We start from the raw sequence: 19,435 nt of genomic DNA on the forward strand, positions 1-19,435 counted from the left end.
GATGGTGGAGTGATGTCATTTTCCCACCAGTTTAGATCATGTGACAGGTTTTTTTTTACAGGGTATAAAAGGAAGACCCCACCCTGTGAGGAGGGGCAGTTCGTGGCTGGATTTGCCATGTTGACTTCATGCCACTGCGTGATTTAATGTGATGACGCAGTTTAGTTGAAGGATGAAGTTTTTATCTGATGCTTAAAGTTTAAAAGGTCATTGCCAGCAGTTTCTTTACAATACTGCTAGTTGAGGATCAGTGGAGAGTGAAGATCGGAGTTCGGGAGTTAAAGATCGAGGAGAATCTATTTCGACGGTGAAATGGGTTCGACCTTGTTTAATCCTTATTCAGAAGGAATTCGTTGACTGTTCTCGTGTTAATCTCTGTGGGATAGCAGAAGATTGAGGACAGTGTGATAAAGGAAAAGTCAGTGCCTTTAAGCCGTTTCGTTTCGTTTCGTAAATTCTTCATGGGAAGTTCGACGTCGGGGATTGAAGCAAAACGACGTGAAAGAGAATTTAAATCATCTTAAAAAGTCTCTCCTTTTAAATGGACCGTGAGCATTTTGAACTTGTGGCAATCCTACTTAAAAGAACTGTTTTTGCAACATCGCTTTAAGAACTGTTTAAGGTGCCACGCTGCAGCTGTTTCCGGTTACGTTAGTGTTTGTTTACTTTTGGGGGGGGGGGGGGGTTTGTTTTCAGTGTTTAATAAACATGTTATTTGTTATATGAACCCTTGCCTAACTCATATATTTACTGTTGCCTGAATACTTAACAGGAGCTAACATGTTATGTTACTTTTTTACTGCACGACAGTGCATGATAACGTATGCCATTCACATACTTTTATATAAAGTGGCGCTAGAAAGCTTGTGAACCTTGTAGAATTTTCTCTGTTTCTGCATAAATATGACCTAGAATGTTATCAAATCTTCATGCATTTCCCAAAACTAGATAGAGAACCAAATTGAATAAATAACACAAAAAACAAAATACTTGTTCATTTATTTATTGAGAAAAATGATCCAAGGAGGAAGTGTTGCAAAAAGCTGAATTAAGAAGACAGCTGATATCATCAATTAGGAAATGGCAGCTTGAATTTCTGGGACATAAACTGAGGGAAGAGAAGCTTGAGTATATCGTGTAGTGATGGGACAATTTGATGGAAGAAAAAGTTGCAGTCAACAGCACATGGCATTCATGAGTTACATCAAGTGGTGCGGGGAAGAGCGTCTCTGAATACACAACACATCAAACCTTGAAGTGGATGGGCTATAAAGACCACAAACATACACTGTGGCCACTTTATTAGGTATGGAAGGCAAAGTCAAGTTTATTGTCATTTAACTATATATATGTATACCGTCGAACCAGGTTATGGATGGTAGGGAGACTATTATGATCCTCTCAGCTGTTCTCACAGTCCTTTGTAGGGACTTCTGGTCCGATGTGCATTTGCTGCCATACCAGATGGGAATACAAGTTGTCAGGATGCTCTCAATGCTGCTCCTATAAAATCCTAACAAAGTGACCACAGAGTGTATAATGCTTTCTCAAGGAGCGCTGATCATAATCTTGGGATTATATCCACTTTCAGTGTCTTCAACATATTGGTTATTGTCCTATAATTGATCATTGTTCATAATTATAAATGGCACCAGGTGCTGAATGTACAAACCCCATTTCCAGAAAAGTTGGGATATTTTCCAAAATGCAATAAAAACAAAAATCTGTGTTAATTCACGTGAACCCTTACTTAACTGACAGAAGTACAAAGAAAAGATTTTCAACAGTGTTACTGACCAACTTATAACCATTTAAACCATATAACCATATAACAATCACAGCACGGAAACAGGCCATCTTGGCCCTCCTAGTCCGTGCTGAACCCTTAATCTCACCTAGTCCCACCTACCCGCACTCAGCCCATAACCCTCCACTCCTTTCCTGTCCATATACCTATCCAATTTTACCTTAAATGACACAACTGAACTGGCCTCTACTACTTCTACAGGAAGTAGTACACAGCTATCACTCTTTGAGTAAAGAAATACCCCCTCGTGTTTCCCTTAAACTTCTGCCCCCTAACTCTCAAATCATGTCCTCTAGTTTGAATCTCCCCTACTCTCAATGGAAACAGCCTGTTCACGTCAACTCTATCTATCCCTCTCAAAATTTTAAATACCTCGATCAAATCCCCCCTCAACCTTCTACGCTCCAATGAATAGAGACTTAACTTGTTCAACCTTTCTCTGTAACTTAATTGCTGAAACCCAGGTAACATCCTAGTAAATCGTCTCTGCACTCTCTCTAATTTATTGATATCTTTCCTATAATTCGGTGACCAGAACTGCACACAATATTCCAGATTTGGCCTTACCAATGCCTTGTACAACTTCAGCATTACATCCCAACTTCTGTACTCAATGCTTTGATTTATAAAGGCCAGCATTCCAAAAGCCCTCTTCACCACCCTATCTACATGAGACTCCACTTTCAGGGAACTATGCACAGTTATTCCTAGATCTCTCTGTTCCTCTGCATTCCTCAATGCCCTACCATTTACTCTGTATGTTCTATTTGGATTATTCCTGCCAAAATGTAGAACCTCACACTTCTCAGCATTAAACTCCATCTGCCAACGTTCAGCCCATTCTTCTAACCGGCATAAATCTCCCTGCAAGCTTTGAAAATCCACCTCATTATCCACAACACCTCCTACCTTAGTATCATCGGCATACTTACTAATCCAATTTACCACCCCATCATCCAGATCATTTATGTATATTACAAACAACATTGGGCCCAAAACAGATCCCTGAGGCACCCCGCTAGTCACCGGCCTCCATCCCGATAAACAATTATCCACCACTACTCTCTGGCATCTCCCATCTAGCCACTGTTGGATCCATTTTATTACTCCAGCATTAATACCTAAAGACTGAACCTTCTTAACTAACCTTCCATGTGGAACTTTGTCAAAGGCTTTGCTGAAGTCCATATAGACTACATCCACTGCCTTACCCTCTTCAACATTCCTCGTAACTTCTTCAAAAAATTCAATAAGGTTTGTCAAACATGACCTTCCACACACAAATCCATGCTGGCTACTTCTAATCAGATCCCGTCTATCCAGATAATTATAAATACTATCTCTAAGAATACTTTCCATTAATTTACCCACCACTGATGTCAAACTGACAGGTCTATAATTGCTAGGCTTCCTTCTAGAACCCTTTTTAAACAATGGAACCACATGAGCAATACGCCAATCCTCCGGCACAATCCCCGTTTCTAATGACATATTAAAGATCTCTGTCAGAGCTCCTGCTATTTCTACACAAACTTCCCTCAAGGTCCTGGGGAATATCCTGTCAGGACCCGGAGATTTATCCACTTTTAAATTTCTTAAAAGCGCCAGTACCTCCACCTCTTTAATTGTCATAGGTTCCATAACTTCCTTACTTGTTTCCCACACCTTAGACAATTCAATATCCTTCTCCTTAGTGAATACCAAAGAGAAGAATCTCTCCTATCTCCTTCGGTTCCACACATAGCTGACCACTCTGATTCTCTAAGGGGCCAATTTTATCCCTCACTATCCTCTTGCTTTTAATATAACTGTAGAAACCTTTCGGATTTACTTTCACCTTATTTGCCAAACCAACCTCGTATCTTCTTTTAGCTTTTCTAATCTCTTTCTTAAGATTCCTTTTACATTCTTTATATTCCTCGAGCAATTCCTTTACTCCATGCTGCCTATATCTATTGTAGACATCCCTCTTTTTCTGAACCAAATTTCTAATATCCCTTGAAAACCATGGTGCTCTCAAACCTTTAACCTTTCCTTTCACCCTAACAGGAACATAAAGATTCTGTACCCTCATAATTTCACCCTTAAATGACCTCCATTTCTCTATTACATCCTTCCCATAAAACAACTTGACCCAATCCACTCTCTCTAAATCCCTTCGCATCCCCTCAAAGTTAGCCTTTCTCCAATCAAAAATCTCAACTCTAGGTCCAGTCCTGTCCTTCTCCATAAGTATATTGAAGCTAATGCTATTGTGATCACTGGACCCGAAGTGCTCCCCAACACATACATCTGTCAGCTGACCTATCGCATTCCCTAACAGGAGATCCAACACTGCCCCATCCCTAGTCGGTACTTCTATGTATTGTTGCAAAAAACTATCCTGCACACATTTCACAAACTCTAAACCATCCAGCCCTTTTACAGAATGAGCTTCCCAGTCTACGTGTGGAAAATTAAAATCTCCCACAATCACCACCTTGTGTTTACTACAAATATCTGCTATCTCCTTACACATTTGCTCTTCCAACTCACGCGCCCCATTAGGTGGCCTATAATACACTCCTATCAGTGTTACTGCACCTTTCCCATTCTTCAATTCCACCCAAATGGCCTCCCTAGAGGAGCTCTCTAATCTATCCTTCCAAAGCACCGCCATAAGATTTTCTCGGACAAGCAATGCAACACCTCCTCCTCTGGCCCTTCCTACTCTATCACACCTGAAGCAACTAAATCCAGGAATATTTAGTTGCCAATCACACCCTTCCTGCAACCATGTTTCACTAATAGCTACAACATCATAATTCCAGATATCAATCCACGCTTTAAGCTCATCCACCTTTCTTACAATGCTCCTAGCATTAAAATAGATACATTTAAGATACTCTCCATCTCCTCCTCTCTTTCCATCCCTAACAATGCATTCAAATTTATTATCCTTTTCTTTCTTCTCCCCTACATCTTCGGGCTGAGCGCATCCCTTCTCCATCACCTGCCTTTCCTCCCTCACACACTGTCTATTTACTTGCTCCACTGGTGAACTAACCTCCTCTCCCATAGTCTCCTCAAATAGTCTCCCGCCCCCCCCATCTTACTAGTTTAAAGTCCGCCCTGTAGCCCTAGCAAACCTCCCCGCTAGGATATTGGTCCCCCCACGATTCAAGTGTAACCCGTCCTTCTTGAACAGGTCACTCCTGCCCCAGAAGAGGTCCCAATGATCCAGAAACTTGAATCCCTGCCCCCTGCTCCAATCCCACAGCCACGCATTCATCCTCCACCTAATTCTATTCCTACTCTCACTGTCGCGTGGCACAGGCAGTAATCCCGAGATTACTACCTTTGCGGTCCTTCTTCTTAACTGCCTTCCTAACTCCCTATACTCTCGTTTCAGGACCTCTTCCCCTTTCCTTCCTATGTCATTGGTACCTACATGTACCACGACCTCTGGCTCTTCACCCTCCCACTTCAGGATATCTTGGACGCGATCAGAAACGTCCCGAACCCTGGCACCAGGGAGGCAAATTACCATCCGGGACTCCCAGTCACCTCTACAGAAACGCCTGTCTGAGCCCCTGACTATTGAGTCCCCTATTACTATGGACCTCTTTCTTCTAACCCTACCCTTCTGAGCTACAGGGCCGTCCTCTGTGCCGGAGGCTCGGCCACTGTCACTTCCACCAGGTAGTCTGTCCCCCCCAACAGTACTCAAACATGAGTACTTATTGTCAAGGGGTACAGCCACTGGGGTACTCTCTAGTACCTGCCTCTTCCCCTTCCTGACTGTAACCCACCTATCGGTCTCCCGTGGTCCCGGAGTGACCACCTGCCTGTAACTCCTCTCTATCACCTCCTCACTCTCCCTGACCAGGCGAAGGTCATCGAGCTGCAGCTCCAGTTCCCTAACTCGGTCCCTCAGGAGCTGCAGTTCGGCGCACCTGGCGCAGATGTGGACGTCCGGGAGGCTCGGAGACTCCAGGATCTCCCACATCCGACACCAAGCTGCCCTCACACTCATACCTCCCAAATAACTGAAAATACAAGAACTAAAAGATAAGCCTACTGTGCCCTCTTCCGCCTAAGCCCTCTGAGCCCAAGCCCTACACTCTGTGCCCGGCTCACTCCGCTGCCCGCAAATGAAGCGGGCAGCTTAATTGTATTTTGTGAATATACAAAAATTTAGAATTTGATGGCTGCAACACACTCAACAGAAGTTGGAACAGAGGCATGTTTACCATTGTGTTATATCACCTTTCCTTTTAATAACACTTTTTAATCATTTTGGAACTGAGGCCTCAATTTCAGCCTGCTCCTGGATCCACGGCTGTGTCGCCCTCCATCACCAGGAAAGGCACAACACTGAGAGTAGTAAAGGAATTCAAATACGTCAGCAGTGATATCTCCAGTGACGGCTGCTTGGATAAAGAAATCAACGTCAGGATTTGCAAGGCCAGTCAGATCCTGGATTTCCTGTGATCATGTGTACAAAGGCAGCACAATATCCAGATGTCCACTAAGATCAACTTGTACAAGACTGTTGCCCTCTCTAAACTCCTGTCTCATGAAATGACAGGATTACAACAGAGGGAGGCTGCTCTAAACGGGGGAAAACTCATGTCAGGCTATCATGGAAGTGTCACATTTAATTTAAACCAGAAGCTTTTGGAAAAATAGAAAATATCTTACAGATGGCATAGGAAAGATTTAACAGAATGTTTCTAGAGATGAAGCATTTCATCTGTAAAGTCTGGACAAACTGGCAGGGAGAGGCTGTGATCAGAAAGGCGATTGTTCTGAAAGGAATTTTTAAAGAAGTGGCTTAGTTAACACAGAGCTTTACAGCGCCAGTTTGATTCCCTCCACCATCCGCAAGGTGTATCGATGTTGCCCCCATGACTGCGCAAGTTTCTTCCAGGTGCTCTCGTTTCCTCCCACATTCCAAACACGTGTGGGTTAGGGTTAGTGAGCTGTGCTTGTGTCACATTGGCATCGTAACATGGAGACGCTTGCAGAGGAGGGAGGGGGTACCTAGCACGACCTTCACTGACTTGATTTAACGTAAACGAACATTTCACTGTGTGTTTCAATGTGCATGCAGCAAGTAAAGCTGATCTTTAAAAACCTTTAAGATGTTAGAGCAACGTAATTCCGACCGGGTTCTTCAGCTTAACAAGGCCACCATGACAACTACGCTGTCCACCTACCTAGTCCCAATTCCCTGTGTTCATAGAACATTGAACAGTACAGCTCAGTACAGTCCATGATGCTACGCTGACCTTTTAACCTACTTTAAGATCAATCTAACCCTCCCCTCACACATAGTCCTCCAGTTTTCTATCATCCCTGTAGAGGACCTGGGCACCCGCTCCTATTCTTCAGGACCCTCCCCTTCATGTACCTACCTATCCAAATGCTCAAGTGATTATATCTGCCTTAGCCGCTTTCTAATAAACTCAACCTATAATACTCAATAGGTTTAATAGTCTACTATGTGCATGGCAATTCTGACGGAACTTGCTGATTTCGGTACCAGCTTAGACAAGTGCAATTATATATAAACACTTATCTATAAATTCCGTCACACTAACATATCAAGATGATCTGTCCCAATGATTCTCCCACGGAGAATGTTTACATCTAGTGCTGCTACAGGCTGCAGCATCAAAGGCCCCACCATCCAGGCCATGCTCTCTTCTCAGTATTACTATTGGGCAGGAGATACTTTAGGTCCAATAGCACCAGGTTCAGGAACAGTTATTACCCTTCAACTATTAGCTTCCTGGCCCAGCATGGATAACTTCACTCACCATCACTCTGAACTGATCCTACAGATCCAATTAAACGATTCTTTATGATTCACGTTCTGAGTCTTATTTTAAGATTTATTTAAGATTGCCTTCTTTTGCACGCTGGTGTATTGCACGCTGCCTTTTTGTCTGTTTATGAAGTCGTGCAAATCTGCAGAGGCTGGAAATCGGAGCAACACACACAAAATGCTGGAGGAGCTCAGCAGGCCAGGCAGCAGCTACGGAAAAAAGGACAGTTAATATTTTGGGCTGAGACTGGAGAAAAAAAGATTAGGAGTAGATTTAAAAGGTGTCTATTTATGTATAATTTAGAAAAATAAACTTCTATTGTTCTTTCCCTGTAAAAGTCTGCAAGAAAATGAATCTCCAGGTGGTAGATGCTAAGATATATGCACTTTGCCTCTCAAAGTCCAGCCCTACATCTCTGTAGTGAGAGGTGGAAATGGGTAAAGCTGGCCAACAGGACTCCGGTGAAGTTGTGTAGGCCAATCCCCGATTCACTGATCTCAAATATAAAGCCATAAGGTGGAGAGCAGAATTAGGCCATTCATTCCATGACATTGCTCCGCCATTCCATCATGGCTGATTTATTATCCCTCTCAACCCTCTTCTGCTTTCTCCCCATAAACTTTGACATCCTTACTAATCAAGAACCTATCAACCTCCCCTTTAGTGTAGGCACGAAGGGTCTCGGCCTGAAACGTCGACAGTGCTTCTCCTATAGATGCTGCCTGGCCTGCTGTGTTCCACCAGCATTTTGTGTGTGTTGTTTGAACCTCCCCTTTAAATATACCCAATGACTTAAAATCAATATCTACCTCAAGATCTGTTGATTTTACTTTTTAACTGACAATAAAAGCAGGAAGCAATGTAACTTAAATGACAATTTGTTGCAAAATGAATATGGCAAGATAATTCTGGAGCTATCGTCCCTTTCAAACTTAATACAGGTGGTTCCCGTTTTCTGAACGTTCACTTTACGACACCTCACTTTTACGGAAGACCTACATTAGTTATTTCGCTAACCAAAGAGTGTTTTCGCTTTTATGAAAAAATGCAGTGCACACCCCGAGCAGCGCTGCCAAGCTCCGCCCTGGAACTGCATCTCAGCTTCAGCCGCCATAGCTTAAACACATATCTGTGAGCATCTGTGCTTCATCTTGATTTATTTTGTGCATCCGTTAGCAAGATGTGTCCCAAGGTATCGGAAAAGCCTAAGAGAGCTCGTAAGGGCTTTACGCTTAGCGTAAAACTGGACGTAATTAAGTGTTTTGATCATGGTCAATGAAGTAAGGACATTGTCCGCGTGTTGAACTCGCCTGCATCCACCATTCACACTATTTACACGCAGAGAGAACGAGTCATGAAAGCTGCCGATGTTACTGTCGGTTCTGTTCGTAGCAAAGTGGTCTCTTTTAGTCTGCTGGGAATTTTTCGGCAGCTTCATAGTTTAACGTTTACTGGAGAGAGTGCTTCGGCTGATACTGAAGCTGCCGAAAAGTTCCCAACAGAACTGAAGAAAATAATTACATAAGGTGGTTATTCATATAAGCAAGTGTTTTACTGTGACGAAACTGCAATTTATTGGAATAAATTGCTGAGCACCCCAACCTCCGACGACTTAGCCTAACCCACCATCATCAGTGTGCTCGCTGTCTTCCCGATTCAGGTAAGTGAAACTACACTGGACGCACATTACTTCTACTTTATATAGGCTGTGTATTTTTACGTGTTATTTGGTATGATTTGGTAGGTTATTTTTCGGGTCTGGGAATGCGCAAAATTTTTTCCCATATAAGTTAAAGACACTGTTGCAAAAGTGCAATTTAAAGGTAGTCATGGGTTTGGTCAGTTCCTGAGGCAACGGCAGCTTCATAGCTTAAAGGTTACTGGCGAGCGCGCTTCCGCCAAGAGTGCTTGCGTGAGATTTTCGATATGCGTGACAGTGCTGCAATGATTGTAGAAAAGTATTTCTACTTTATATAGGCTGTGTAGTTATCATATCGTTCCTGCTTTTACTGTATGTTAGAGTTATTTTAAGTTTTATGTGTTATTTGGTATGATTTGATATGTTACTTTTTTGGGTCTGGGAACACTCACAAATTTTTCCCATTTAAATTAAAGGAAGTTGCTTCTTCGCTTCTTCGCTTTACATCATTCCAGCTTACGAACCGTTTCATAGGAACGCTCTATGTAATGGAATGTTTATATATATATATATATATATATATATATATATATATATATACACACAAACACATTTACATATAGTGCCCAAGCCATTTGCACAGTACTGCAATTATCAATGTGAACCGGACAGCAAGTTTGTAAATCTGGTGGGAACAAAGGGTGTTGGGAATACAAGTGCGCGACAGGAGGGGTGTGAGACAGGTGGCAAAGAAGGAGTGCCAGAGGTGGGGGGCAGGGAGGTGACACAAGTACTGACACACCCAGCCCTGAGACACCAGGCAAGGTCATCTGACTCCAAGCAATTCGTTTTTTGATCATTACAGAATGGCGTTCTGGTGCCTCCTGCTCCCTTCCCCTTTCCCCAACCATGTCTCCCCCTCCCTTCCCCTTTTCCCAACCATGTCTCCCCTCTCCCCGCCCTCAGTCCACAACAGAGACCCATATCAGAATCAGGTTTATCATCACTCACACATGTCATGAAATTTGTTGGTTTTTTTTGAGGCAGCAGTACAGTACAATACATAAAATTCCTATAATACTGTACTGTGTAAAAGTCTCTGGCATGCTAGCTATATACTATATATATATATATATATATATATATGTATATATATATATATATATATATATACACCTGAGACTTTAGCACAGTATTGTATTTATTTCAATAATAATATAATGTGGTTACAAAACTACTTTAAAACAACCCATCTTTCTCCTCACTCGTCAGAGTAAAATGCACAAGAATTAAATTCAACAGTCCTGTAGTGCAATTAGTCAGATGGACAGATTCTTTGTCTGTGCAGAGATGCCTCAGACTGAAGTATGCAAAGAGCACTGTAATTGGACTACGGAGAAGAGAAACACAATGCTGTTCTTGTTCACCATCTTGCCTGCCTCACAAGACTGAACTTGCCATTGAAACTTTGCAGAAAAAGGATCTCGATATCCACCAGGTTAAAGGTCAAATGGTGCCCACCCCACCGCCTGCAGCAACTACAACAGCTATAGATCATGACCTCAAGAAGGAGAGAACAAGATTGTGACAAAAAAGTGAAATACAAGAACAGTCAGAGCTATATTGCCATTAAATAAATAGTGCAAAAAGAGAGAAAAAAATAGTGTTCATGTGTTCAAAGTCTATTCAGAAATCTGATGGCAGAGGGGATGAAGCTGTGATTCTCAAGCTCCTGCACCTCCTCCCTTATGGTAGCAAGAAGAAGAGGACATGACAATGTAGGTCCTTAACAGTGGATGCCACCTTTTTGAGGCATCGTTCCTGAAGATATCCTGGTTGCTGGGGAGGCTCCTGCCCTTGATGGAGATGACTGAGTTCTGTACTTCCTGCATCTTATTTCAATCATTCCCCCACCCCTCCCCATTCCAGACGGTGATACAGCCAGTCAGAATGCTCTCCACAGTACACCTGTAGAAATTTGCAAGCGGTTTTGGTGACATAGTGAATCTCCTCAAAACTCCACGTTTATTGTGAACAGCAGAGAAGACAGTACTGTGCTTTCAATAACTCCTGCCATAAAATGAAATTGCAAATATAGTGTAAACAGAGCAAAGATAAGCAGCTGGGAGTACTCAGAGCGTCAAGCAGCATCTGCAGAGGGTGAAGTTTTTGAGCCACCACCTGCTTTGAGGGATGAAAGTCTAAACAGAACTATCTACCGGGATTGATAAATACTAATGATTAATCAATTATTAATAATGATAAACAATAGATAAATATTGATAATTATCAGTATTCTATACTATTATGTAACTTTTCATATGAATGCCTTACTATCATCAATATTAAGACAAATTGTATATTTAGTCGATATGTTAATCCATTGAAAACAAAAATACCAACAATGAATCTTTGGAAATTAATAAACAGTTGATGATTTGGGCCAAGTCCCTTCATCAGGACTGGGAAGGATAAAGGAGCCAGAATAGCTTCTTTCTGTCTCCTTCCCCCTTCCTTTTCAGTCCTGATGAAGGGATGCATCATTCCCATAGATGTTGCCTGACCTGCTGAGATCCTCCGGCATCAGCAGAATCTCTTGTTTTTATATCAACAATGAAACTTTTTCTTCTATTTGCAGAGTTATATTTAGATGTAACAGTGTAAAGGTGCTGTTCTAGCTGAACGCTGTGTTTATTTCCCCCCCGCCACCCCACAAGGCTGAAAATAGTATCAGGTTTAAATCCTTAATAATCTGGTACTGACAGCCAGAGAGGAACTTTATGGCAAGATGAAATTACTACACCCCTCCTGACAGAATAAAACTCTGCAAACTTTTTTAAAGTGTACATTGTGCACCGACAGCTTGGTCATTGTTCTCGTGGTGGTACAGTTCTTACATGTTGAAGCTGATTTTCAAATAACACAACGGGCTATGTTGTCAGCATACCTTTAAACAAAGCATGCCATTTAAGGGAGCATTTCTGCGGACAGATTAAACACAGTTCTCTGAGCACAAAATCCAACAGTGATCCAGTCTCACTCAGTGTGGACCATCCCCGGGTTATGAAGACTTGATGTAAAGGAGCCCCTACTTGCAAAAGAACTCCCACAAACATTAGTGAATTCAAGTCCATAAGACCTTAAGACATAGGAGCAGAATTAAGCCATTCAGCCAATCCATCAAGTTTATTGTCCACTTAACTATATACATATACACCACCAAATGTGACATTTCTCCTGACTAGGGTGTAAAGCACAGTGATACACATTTAACATACAATAACTCAGGAAATTAATTAAATCTACAAATGAATTACACATAAACAAAGAAAAGTGCATGAATTAAATATTGTAGTGTGCAATATTTAATAAACCATGGCTGATTTATTATCCCTTTCAACCCAAGTCTTCTGCTTTCTCCCCATAAACTTTTACACCTATCGACCTTCACTTTAAATACCCAATGGCTTGGCCTCCGCAGTCATTTGTGCAATCAATTCCACTATCTGGTTACAGAACCCTCTCCTCATCTCTGTGATGTCCCTCTATTCTGAGACTGTGCCCTCTGGTCCTGGACTTTCCCACTATTGGAAACATCCTCATCACGCCCTCGTCCAGCCCTTTTAATACTTGGTAGCTTGTTTTTCCTTTTCTGTAGAGTTTTTTACCTTTATCAAAAATTTACAGATATTATTAGAATAGAAGGATGACCCTTTAGAACAGAGATGAGGAGAATGCTGGTATGGATTTAGAGTCGGTCATTAACCAGCATCATTAAACGTTATTACTATGAGCCTGAAAAAGATTTTAAAAAGTGCAAAGGAGAATTTGCGCATAATCGGATTTCTGCAAGTCATTTGTAACATAGTCATTCATTCTGGAGAACAACCAGCTAGTGTGTCGCTGTTACAGTGTATGGTATTAGAATTCAGAGTTCAATTCCAGCGACCTCTGTAAGGAGTTTGTATGTTCTCCCCATGACCGTGTTGGGTCCCTCCTGTAGTCCGCAGGTGTAGCAGTTGGTGGGTTAATTGGTAACTGTCCTGTGGCGGGTTTAGGTGGGCTACTGGCTGGGTGTTGGAAAGACCTGCTCCGTGTGAATATCGCTAAAGCATTTACAGAGCAATGCTCCTCAGAAGAACTACAGGGAGATGAATGATCAATAGCCCCTTACAATGTTGATCATAGTGAACGCTACTAAGATTTCAGATTACGTACAAGGTACTTCAGATTTTAAAAATGTGGGGTAGTTTAATGCATCCCACCTATCTCTTGTTGAAATGGAAAAATCAACACCCTGGATTTGCTGACTCAGTAACAGGCAGCCGCATTGTTATTGCATATTTATTTCCACAATTCAGTCAATGGAGGAGGAAATGTTTGCTTTTCTGTAGATTAAAATATTCAGTCTTGCATAAATAATGCTCAGTCTCAGCTAAATCAGCTGCGTCGACTACTGGTTCTATTATGCCTCTTATCAGCAGAAGTATACAGTGCCATGTTTTCAATAAAAACAATGCTGAAATCCTTTGCATTTTAACAAAGTTACTACAGCGTCGAAACTTCCATTGGTTGGTTAGATAGTCCACAGAGCCTTGTTCAGAAAAGGGGAAATGAGAGGGGAGGAAACAGGAAGCACCAGAGAGGCAGTCTGTGATGATCAATAAACCAATTGTTTGGAATCAAATGGTCTTGCCTGCTGTCTCAGGGCTGGGTGTGTCTGCGCCCACACCATTCCCCACCCCTGGCACTCCTTCTCTGCCACCTGTCCCACATCTCTCCTACAGCACTCCACTCTCACCACCCCCAACATCCTTTGCTCCCACCAGATTTACAGTCTCGCTGTCTGCTCCATATTGCCAAATACAGTACTGTGCAAAATTCTTAGACAATCTAGCTACATACATATGTGCCTAAGGATTTTGCACAGTACCGTATGTCAATGATAATAAACCCGATTCTGATGGGTATGGCCATGTTATTAGAAATTTATCATTGTTACAGGTCAGACAGGGTCAGCCTGCACCAGCAAGGCAGGGAGGTCACAAAGGAACAGTAACTCTAACAGAGAAAGGCGAGGGAGCCCTGGCTTCCCTTTTGTACTGCAGAACAGGTTAGACCAGTCCCAGATAAGAAACCTGTGCAACAGTGACTGATTCCTTCGCAGACAAAGGAACTCAGAAGCGTTGAAACAAATTTCCCACGTGTGACGAGAAGTCTACAGACCAACGGGCAATAACACAAACATATCAGCAATCATAACGAAAATTGAAACTACAAGGAAAAACACAATAAAAACAACAATCTGCGCCCTAATCCAACAAAGGCATAGGTTTAAGGCAAGAGACAAGACACATTTAATAGGAACCTCCAGGTCAATGTTTTCCACCCAGACAGCAGACAGTTTGTGGAATGAGCTTCCAGATGCAGTGGTTGAGGTACATTAACAATGTTTAGGATGGTGCTGAATACTGACAGCTTGGGTTGAGAGTTTCATGTTGTGGTGCTTGTTGAGCTTGGCAATTACCTTGCAGACGTTTCATCACCAGTCGAGGTGACATCCTCAGTGTGCAGTTGGTGGTGTCTCCCTCGCATTTATGTAGGCCCTTGTTCACTTGCCTCCATCCTGATTGGCTACCTCTTCAGTTGACCTTTGAATTCTATTGGCTTGCATTTCTTTGCCTCCTATGGGTTTGTAAATGGTGTCTATTTCAATATGTTTGTTTACAGAGTTATCAGAAGTGTGTTGCCTTTATGGCATTTGTTTAGTTTATAATATTTTCGCTTTAGTAATTCGTTTGTTAGTAATTTTTAGTTAAAGTTAGGATTGTTTAAAGTAAATTCGTTGTCCGTGATATATCGCGGCATGCGATGACGTCACATCCGGTTTCGCCGCGTCTTGAGGGAAAATACCGGTTTGGAGAAACGGGAAGGAGGGGGCTCACATGTGCAAGATCAGTGCAAGAAAAGTTGTCTTTCTACGCACTAGAAACATAGTGAAGCAACGCTGTAAGTTCATGAGATAATTGATGTGTTGAATTAAAATGTTAACGCTGATTCTGTTAAAAGTAATGACGGTTGATAAGGTTCATGTTTTCGTTAGTTAAAGTGTTGCGAATAGTTTGTGTTGAAGTGTATTTAAAGCAGTCAATGGTGTAAGTAGATTCTGACAGTATGCTACATTTTAATGTAATGTAGTTGTTGTAGTTTTACCTTTGCAAGTATTTATGATGTAAATATGATATCAAGAAGGAAAAAAATACCGTACAATTCTTGTATTGTTTTATCAACAGTTTTCACCATACGTTAATGTGGAAGAGTGAACAGTAAATGGTTAATCATACTGCAATCCTGTTTTCATTGACTACAGTTTACCTCGGTGTTTAGTTCAGTGTTCTCTTACACCTGAGCGAGAACACTACAAGAAGAGAACCACACTTCTAAATATTCTTGTGCCTGCTTCGTGTTTGCCTGTGCCAGAATCTCCCGAGGTGTCCCGGTTAAAATGGTTTCTTTGTTGTTCGTCATGTATCGAGATCAGCAACAGTGGATCATGTCTCTGCACTGCCTATGAACCCCTAAGAGCCAAAGATCAGCTGAAGAGGGAGGTAAAAGGACCGAGGCAAGCGAATGGGGGTCTATATAAATGTGAACAGTCCCAGAGAGAAACACCAACAACTGCCCACTGAGGATGTCACCTTAACTGGTGATGAAACTCCTGCAAATTAATAGCCAAGCTCAGCGAACACCGCAACATCAAACATTAGAAATGTTTAAAATGATACTTGGATAAGTACATGGATACGAATGATGAATGGGACTGGCTTAGCTTGGTCAGCCAGCACCAGATGGGCAGAAAGGCCTACTTCTGCACTGTATGACATTGTTCCTGCCCTTTTCTCAATGCAGTTTTTTTCCTCCTAACTTTAGCGAATTCTGTCTGCAGCCATCAACCTTCCTTAATGAGCTTCTTGCATGTACAGACATGCACTGCAGACCCGGCTTCTTAAAGTATGTTTTTCTTTGTCAGACCTGCACTGAAACGTGGAAGCATACCGTGAAGTGTATTGCTTGCGCCAGTGACCAACACAGTCTGAGGACGTGCTGGGGGCAGCCTGCAAATGTCGCCATGCTTCCGGAACCAACATAGCAAGCCTGTAACTTACTAACCCTAACCGCTACATCTTTGGAAAGCAGGAAGAAACACACGCGGTCATGGGGTGAACGTACAATCTCCTTACAGGTAGTGGTGGGAATTGAACCCTGATCACTGGCGCTGTAATAGCGTTGTGCTAAATGCAATGGTACAGTGCCACCTTATACTTCCTTGCCCTTTACTTAGCCTGGTCCTGTATAAAACCCACATTTCTAGCTCTGGGACCACTTATCTCTCTGTCCTGAAGAAGGGCCTTGGCCTGAGACATCGACTACTTAATTGTTTCCACAGATGCTGCCTGACCAGCTGAGTTCCTCCAGCATTTTGTGTGTGTGTGTGTGTGTGTGTGTTGCTAAGGATTTCATTTGCAGATTTTCTCTCATTTATGTCAATCCATTTTAAACAGATTTTATTCAAATTCATTACTAACTATCTTCCTGCCACCTAAACCTGGGGTCCATGGACCCCTTGCTCAATGGTATTGGCCATAGCATAAAAATGTTTGAGAGGCCCTGATCTAGTACTAGGAAACCTGTACAGAGGACATTGGTGTAAAATGCCCCATATCCGACAGACCCTTAACAGTGTTGATGAGCAAAAGGATCTTGGGACGTAAGTTCATAGCTCTCTGAAAGTGGTTACACAGGTTGATAGGGTAGTTAAGGTGGCAGGACTCTGAAAGGTCTCAGCCCAAAATGTCAACTGTACTTTTTTCCACTGAGATCCTCCAGCATATTGTGTGTGTTGCTTTGGATTTCCAGCATCTGCAGATTTTCTCTTGTTTGTGGCATATATCATGCTCGCATTTATTAGTCAAGACATTGAGTTCAAAAGTTAAGAAGTTATGTTGCAGCTTTATAAAACTCTAGTTAGGCTTCATCGGGAGTATTGCACACAGTTCTGGTTGCCCCATTAAAGGAAGGATGGCGAGGCTTTGGAGAGGGAGCAGAAGAGGTTTACCAGGATGCTGCCTGGTTTAGAGGGCATGTACTATAACGAGAGCTTGGATAAACTCCAGTTGTTTTCTCTGGAGCAGTGAAGGCTCAGGGGAGATCTGATAGAGGTATACAAGATTATGAGAGGCATAGATAGAGTAAACAGACTGTATCTTCTTTCTAGGGTTGAATTGTCTAATGCCAGAGGGCAGTGCTTAAGATGAGAAGGGGTAAAGCTTGGGGGAGATGTGAGGGGAAAGTTTTTTTTTAAAGCACAGAGAAGTGAACGCCTGGAATGCGCTGTCAGGGGTGATGGTAGAGGCAGATACATTAGGGACTTTTAAGAAATGTTTAGATAGGAACATGAATGAGGAAAATGGAAGGATAAGGCCATTGTGTAAGCAGAAGGGATTAGTTCAGTTGGCCATTCGATTACTAATTTATTTGGTTTGGCAAACAGTGTGGGCTGAAGGGCCTGTTCCTGTATATTCTAACTATTGCCAATGTTTTAGTAATTAAAAGCCTCATCCCTGAACCACTGCTTCAGCCACATATTTATGGGTGCTATCTGCCACCCTCTGTGGGCACATAATAATTTGACTGAGTGGACTCCCACCACCAGGTTCAAGAACAGTTACTATCCCACAACCATCAGGCTCTTGAACAAACGGGGATAAATTCACTCACTTGCCCATCCGTTCAGATGTTCCCACAGCCAATGATCTCTCTTTAAGGACTCTTTATCTTGCTATTTCATGTTCTCATTATTTATTGCTATTTATTTATATTTGCATTTGCACAGTTTGTGTCTTCTGCACTCCGGTTGATCCTTCATTGATCCTGTCGTAGTTACTATTCTTTGGATTTGCTGATTATGCCCACAGGACAATGAATCCCAGGGATGCAGATGTACTCTGACAATAAAATTTACTTTGAACTTCTTTACAAAATCAGCAGACTTTCACCGGATGGGAAGCATTTAAAACCACAGGTGCATTGGTCACATAGCATAGGGTTGATACTGTGGTGAACTACATATACCTGTCTGGACATGCCCCCGCTGACTGCTCCTGTGGCTCCTCCCACAGACCCCGGTATAAAGGCGATTGGGGTCTGAGCCCAGCCCTCAGTCTCCAGGATGTAGTATGGTGGTCAACTACTGCTTGTTCTTTCTTCCAGTCAATAAAAGCCGATATCTCGCCTTCACGTCTCAGAGAGAGTTATTGATGGTGCATCAGATACCTGCCTAGAAAATTACAAGTGGTACATTGGCTGTAAGTGTTGTGCCCGTGATGGAGTTGGCAGAGTTTAGAACCCTTCGATCCTGCGTACAGGCAGTCCCCGAGTTACGAACGTCTGACTTACGTACAACTCGTACTTACGAACCGAGGAAGGAGAACGCCGTCCGCCATTTTAAATTGTTGCTGTTGACAATGTGTTGAGTGTTTAACTTTATATTTGGCTTAAATTTTTCTTAGTAAGGTTCACCCTAACCCCGCCGCCCCCCCTCCCCGTTCTGGTCAGCTGGTGGCGCAATGAGATCAGCGCTGGCCTGCAGAACGGAGGTTCCCAAGTTCGATCTAGAGACTGACCGCTCCTGTGCCGGGTTGATGTCGATCCAGTGACTTCCGTACCATCCGTGCCGGGTTGATGTCAAGCTTGCAACTTGACCTCGTAAAAAAAAACACTGCCACCTCCAGTTTAAACTCCCACGCAGAATATTGTGGAGGATCAAATATCCAAACCCAGCACAGCCCCCACTTGTCCCATTTAGCCTGTCTCAGTGCGGTGGTCCTTAGGACCCAGCGGACCTCGGGAGCCGCCTCCCGCAGTGTTTCTGTTCCATTGATGGGAAGTGATCGCGATTGAAAATAAAGTGGAAATAATAAAGCGTTGGAAAGAGGTAAAAAGACATCAGTTACTGGAAAAGTGTTAGGCTATAGTCAATCGACGATCGGAGCAATGCTAAAGGATAAAGTGAGAATAATGGAGCATGTGAAAGGCCCTGCCCCGATGAAAGCTACAATGATTACTAAGTAATGCAGTAGTTTAATTATTGAAATACATACATTTCTTAAGTGTTTT

At 42.5% G+C, this 19,435-nt stretch overlaps 1 protein-coding gene across 3 annotated transcripts in view; it reads right to left on the reverse strand.

Annotated features, from left to right (window-relative positions):
* samd12 (sterile alpha motif domain containing 12) overlaps nt 1-19,435 on the reverse strand; it is a 157,820-nt gene that overhangs the window by 34,114 nt on the left and 104,271 nt on the right. The window contains exon 5 of one of the 3 annotated variants that reach the window (XM_059984175.1): nt 7,684-7,829. The exons of the other annotated variants lie outside the window; for them this stretch is intronic. Within the exon in view, the coding sequence (XP_059840158.1) occupies nt 7,687-7,829 (143 nt within the window). The 3' untranslated portion in view covers nt 7,684-7,686. Of the gene's footprint in view, nt 1-7,683; nt 7,830-19,435 lie in introns of those variants that run through there. 3 annotated transcript variants of the gene reach the window in all.

This window comes from Hypanus sabinus, chromosome 1 (genome assembly GCF_030144855.1).
Source record: "Hypanus sabinus isolate sHypSab1 chromosome 1, sHypSab1.hap1, whole genome shotgun sequence".
NCBI classification, from domain to species: domain Eukaryota; kingdom Metazoa; phylum Chordata; class Chondrichthyes; order Myliobatiformes; family Dasyatidae; genus Hypanus; species Hypanus sabinus.